The sequence below is a fragment of the Protopterus annectens genome, chromosome 5.part0 (assembly GCF_019279795.1).
Source record: "Protopterus annectens isolate FY-2018-M chromosome 5.part0, PAN1.0, whole genome shotgun sequence".
Classification (NCBI taxonomy): domain Eukaryota; kingdom Metazoa; phylum Chordata; order Ceratodontiformes; family Protopteridae; genus Protopterus; species Protopterus annectens.
In genome coordinates this window covers 1896337162-1896343161 of record NC_056735.1, presented here as the reverse complement: position 1 = coordinate 1896343161, position 6000 = coordinate 1896337162, and the positions used below count along the sequence as shown (strand labels likewise).

The following is a 6000-nucleotide window of genomic DNA, read 5'->3' as shown; positions in this document are numbered from 1 at the left end:
CCATCCATTGTTTTTCTGTCTTTGTCCATAGGTAAGAGAGAGGCAGACAGAATGAGTCTGGATTGCTTATCTGGTGAGATGACAATCACAGCTGGATCTGCCAAGGGAGGCTTGACTAAGAATTTTTGGTCATCAGGCACCTTGTAGAAGCAGTCTGGCCTCTTAGGGGCAGGTGGCTGAGAATTTGGTGTCTTTGATGCAGAGGCAAAGGCATTTAATAGGCAGGGATGACAGGTGGAATGGCAGAAGGGGAGGGAGATTCCACTTGTAAAAGCTCAAAATACCTCTTTTGAGTGTCAGATATTTGTGGTGTGTCTCATTTAAAGTATTCTTTTATTTTGGTGATGGTTTCACCAAAGGTGATATCCTCGGGGGGGGGGGGTCTCCCTCAATAGATTCATCATCTGGTGAATAATACTCTTGTGGGTAGGCAATTCGGGAAGTGTAAGAAATGGATTCCTCAGAAGAGGAACAACAGGTCACTTGCTCTTCTCCCCTCTCTTGTGAGGTAAGTGGTGGAAGAAAAGAGGCAGGCCTAGGACTAATCAGAGGAAGGGTAGCTGCAGAAGAGGCTGACGGCCTAAGGGCCAGAAAGGCCTGTATTAAGGAAGAGGTGAAGGACTGCCAACCAGGCAGGCCTTCTACGGGTGTAGCCAGATGTTTAGTTTTTTGTTTCTTTTTGACTGGGGTAGACTTAGGAGTAGGCCTGGTTTTGGATGCCTGACTAATGGCAGCAGTGTCTGGTGGAAGTATCCCGGCCAGAGGCCCGGCTGTGTCTGATTCCTCCTCGACCTCGGTGGTTGCTGGTGTCTGGGATAGCTCCGGGGATGTGCTGGTCTACTGTGAAGCAGCTTCCTCCAAGGTCACCGTAGAAGTCGACGGGTCCATCGGACATCCCTCAACTCCTAAATTGGTAGCTGGTAGGTCATCCGATTGTGGAGCGGCAGAGAAAGAAGGCCTAGGAAACTTGGCCATCTTTTACGGAGGTTCACTCGGGGCCTCCGAAATGGGATCCATCCTAACAGCTAATTTTTTAAACTGTTGGTTTTCCAGGTAGAGATTTAGAGTGGCCAGATGGCTGCGAAGGGTCTTAGGAATGAAAGATTGGCAGACAAAGCAAGTGTTGTGATCGTGCTCCCAGCCTAAGCAACAAAATGCAGCGGTCGTACATGTCTTTATGGGGTATCTGGTGCCTGCATTTGCATTTGCCCTTTTTTGCTGACATCGGCTAAGGATTGCTACAACAAGCCAAGCTTTAGCTAGAAATTAAAGAAGAAAACCCCAATGAGGTACTTAGCTTTTAGATGTCTTGCAGTGAAGAAGCGAAACACACGATGCCATCAGTTGTCTGTGGCTAAAAAGTTATGAGGTCTGTGCGTGCAAATGTCACATTTAAGGTCCCTGGGTTTATGGTCCTACGTGTGACGTCCCATGCAACTACAACAGCCAAGCTGAAGCTTTTGTATAGGAGCCGATGTACGGTTCACCTGAGGCAGAAAATCCCACACCAAGAATACTGCAAGACAGGAATAGGAGGACATTTTCTTATTACTGGAATTTTTCATGTTTTAATTATTTTCTTTCTTTTACGAACATGCTGACCATAAAACTTTGTACTACTGCTCTACCACAATCTCCAAACCATAATGACAGGTGGTACGGTATTCTGGAAGGATGCTGCCTTGAAAATGGGGATACTTTTTTGCTGGTCTACCTTAATGTCCACTGCATGACAAGCTGTGATGTCACTGCATTTCTTGTGCACATGCCTCAACATCTGCACCATTCTAAACTAAAAAAAACCTTTGGAATTTTTTTCAGTTTTGTTGAGCTGTACCATCCTCTGTACTCAAGTTTGTTAACACTGCCACTTTTCCCGGGCTAGGGTCTCATGACCAAATCCAGTTGCAGCCAGGTAGGCATAAATCTACACATTTCTTCCAAAAGAACACAGAGTTGATAACAGTAGGCGAATCCCTCTTCCAGCTCTTTGGCACATGACAAGCTAAACAAACTTAGGACTTTCAGTGTTGTAGGGGGAATTTATAACATGGCCCTGTAACCCCTCACATATTTTCTGTGCCAGTCAGTGTATATATATATATATATATATATATATATATATATATATATATATATATACACACACACACACACACACACACGCATTTTATACATAAGAAGCCGAATCCACATAATAGCGAAAGTTTAGCAGCGCGAAATCTAAAACCTCGAATACTGGAGGTTTTGAATTTTGTGCTTCTAAAGTTCTGCTATGGCCATGTATTCAGGTAAGTGTGTGTGTGTGTGTGTATGTGTGTGTGTGTGTGTGTGTGTGTGTTAAGGGGTTTGGGTAGGGGCTGTGGTGTGTGTCAGTGTGTTTTGTTGCTGTGATGTGTGTGCGAAGAGAAATTAGCTTGTGTGGTGGTGTTTTGTGTGTGGCTGCATGCAGTGTGACCTCGGAGTGAGTATATTTAAGTAGGGGGGTTTGGAGGGCACAGCCCCCCACGTGGGGGTGCAGGGAGGCTTGCCCCCCTGCTTTCATGTAGTAGAGTGATTGTGTGTGTTTGTGTGGTGGATGGTGTGTGTGTGTGTTTGTGTGGTGGATGGTGTGTGTGTGTTTGTGTGGTGGATGGTATGTGTGTGTTTGTGTGATGGATGGTATGTGTGTGTTTGTGTGGTGGATGGGGTGTGTGTTTGTGTGGTGGATGGGGTGTGTGTTTGTGTGGTGGATGGTGTGTGTGTTTGTGTGGTGGATGGTGTGTGTGTTTGTGTGGTGGATGGTGTGTGTGTGTGTGTGTGTAGTAAAACCGCAAAATTCAAAACTTCCGGTATTTGAGGTTTTGAATTTCGCGGTTTTTAGTTTTCGTTGTTTTATGGATTCCACTTCTTGGGCTCAAGATACTGAAATTCGAGATTTCAGTATTTCGAGCTTCTGAAGTGAATATATATATATTTACATGGTCGACTGTTCAGAAAGTCGACTTTTATATGGCCGAGACCATATGTTTGACTTTCGAAAAGCCGACCATGTAAACAAGACACATAAAAGTGTTAGCAGGGGGGCAAGCCCCCCTGCACCCCCGTAACATAAATGTACCAACTCCGAAATCGCACTACAGTGTGGAAGAGAGAAATATCCCATTCCGCACTGTACGGAGATAGCGGTTCCCCATGGTCAGCTTTTCAAAAATCAATAATATGGTCTTGGCCATATGAAAGTGGACTTTGTGGAAAGTCGACCATGTGAAGGGGACCCATATATAGATATATATACACACACACATATTTATAGATATATATATATATGTGCGCGTGTGTGTGTGTATGTGTGTATATGTATATATATATATATATATATATATATATATATATATATATATATATAAAATATATAGAGAGAGAGAGAGACATACAAACAGCTATGAAGATAGATAGGTGGCTTAATATAGATAATATATTTTTATGATTGCCTTAAATAAGACAATTGCTTTATTTTAACATGATGTACTCATTAAGAGAACTAACATTAAAAAAACTATAAGCATTACAAGAAGATCCATTGCTTTTATTCAGATGACAAAAACTGACTTAAAAACAATTCAGGAAAAACAACATACTTAAAATAAGAGTAAAACTTTACTGAAATATATTCAGTCATTCATTCTGAAATAAACATTTGCTAGATTAAAGAGTGAGCAATTTACTCCATATAAACACACTCTTGCAGTTCACTAATGGTCCCTAATCGCTTTTGTCCTCTTGGTAATGTCTGTACTCTGGTTTCAGCTCCCATGTGTTCTTGTGTGTTCCTTTCACATTGTAAATGCCAATTTCTCTTAATATCTCCTTCAAGTATATCTGGTAAAAAAAAAGGTAAGCCAGTTAGAAAACACCAAAAGATAACTGTTACATTGCAGTACATTTGATTCTACTTTTTTCTTATTAGAATAAGATACAGTTGCATCAGAAGTTTATTTTGTTAACCACGACACTGTCCTGATCAAAGACACTCTCTTCAATCATGGTCAAAGCCAAAATGGTACAAAAGCAAGTGATAAAAAGAAGTTATGTCTTACCATAACGTTCCATTTGCGTTGTCAATCTTCACTAATCCTTGACTGTGGGCTCAGTTCCGAGCCTCGGAACTGATTCGGCCATTATTCCAACTTGCGCCTTCCAAAAACTCTAGAGCTAAGCTCTACCCACAATGCTCCTCACCAAATTACCTCAGATCAATTTTGCAAACTATAGTGACAGACAAGAAATAATAGATACGAGACCATATCTGTGTCCCTATTATTAAGCCAGTCTTTGGGAATATTCGATCCAACAAGAATCCTACGGGATGAGGGAAGGAGGGAGGGTATGTCAAGGATTAGAGAAGATCGACAACACAGATGGAATGTTATGGTAAGACATAACTTCTTTACCTGACATTGTCAATCTTCACATAATCCTTGACTGTGGGACAGAGTCCGTAGCTACCTGTATCTTGGGAGGTCTCACGGAAGAATATTCCTGAGCACCATCGAGCCGAATGATGCATGTCCACCAGAGGCTTGGTCGAGCTTGTAATGCGTAACAAAGGTATGAGGAGATGCCCATGTTGCTGCTGCACAATCATCATCTAAAGAAGCTCTGGTATGAAGAACTATAGATGCTGCTATAGCTCTCGTTGAATGTGCTTTTACAGGACCTGGTGGGAGAGTCCCTTTTTACAGTAAACAAAGGTGATACAATCCTTAAGCCATTTCGCCAGGCTAACTTTAGATACTGGACTGCCTAAAGAGACTGAAGAAAAGGCAATAAATAGTTGGTTGGATTTTCTAATATAAAAGTAAGGCAAATGAAGCTAAGCCTCCACAGCTGAAGCACACAAATCCAGTAGTTGATGCAAAACACACTTTATTCACAAGTTACACACAATAAGCCCTTTTGTTTAAGACTAGGTTAAACTTCATCAGACAAAATTATTACATCACATCCTTTTATACAGCCACTTTGTGTTTCATTGGACCCATAGTTTGATTGGCATATATGCATGCTACCTTGTTGGTGTTATAAATACACTAATAAATATATTAAAAATACACTAAAACACAATACAATGTTATCATGTAATGTACTTATAATCATGGATGATATAAATATTATAATATATACATATAAAGGGTCTATATTACATATCCGAATGCTTAAATGTTCGAATCGTTAAAGGTCGACCTTTAGCAATCGAACATTTAAATGTTGGAATTTGTTTAAAAATTAAAAAACTAAAGGGTGTAAGCGGGGGGGGGGGCAAGCCCCCCTGTGCCCTCCACTACTTAAATATACCAACTTCAAGATTGCGCTACAGTGTAGGGAATGGGAAATTTGATGTTTCCGCACTGTAGTGCACTGAAGTGCGATCTCGAATTGGTATATTTAAGTAGCCGGGGGGGTGGGGGGTGTGCAAGGGGGCTTGTTCCCCTGCTTAAACCCTTTCCTATTACTTTTTTTTTTTTTAATTTTATTTTATTACATATTTGAACATTTGAATGTTCGATCGCTAAAGGTCAACCTTTACAGATTCGAACATTTAAGCATTCGGATATGTAATATAGACCCACATATAAATAATAATATAAATATTTAAATATATCAAAAATTCATATGATATGAGTATAAAAAAAAATATATATATATATATATATATATATATATATATATATATTTATATATATATATAAATATATATATATATATATTTATATACATATATAAATATACATAAAATGTGAATATAAAAAATTCATAGCTTGATCAACTGATTTTCCTTCTTTCTAAAGCTTTCAATTTTAAGACTGGGGCTATAGAGCTACGCTCGTTAATTCCAGGCCAGTTATCGGCCTGCACTTTTATTTGCCATTTTAATTCTTTAAGCTCCAATTGCACACCCCATGGTTTCTTGTCTTCAATGTCTACATGATCAATAGCCATAAAAGAAAAATGGTGATC

General features: G+C 40.0%; 1 protein-coding gene across 1 annotated transcript in view; it reads right to left on the bottom strand.

Moving 5' to 3' along the window:
• Nucleotides 1–3547: 3547 nt before the first annotated feature.
• GTF2F2 (general transcription factor IIF subunit 2) overlaps nucleotides 3548–6000 on the bottom strand; it is a 2274453-nt gene continuing 2272000 nt past the window's right edge. Inside the window, exon 10 of the mRNA XM_044071713.1 lies at nucleotides 3548–3861. Within this exon, the coding sequence (XP_043927648.1) occupies nucleotides 3745–3861 (117 nt within the window). The 3' untranslated portion in view covers nucleotides 3548–3744. The remainder of the gene's footprint in view (nucleotides 3862–6000) is intronic.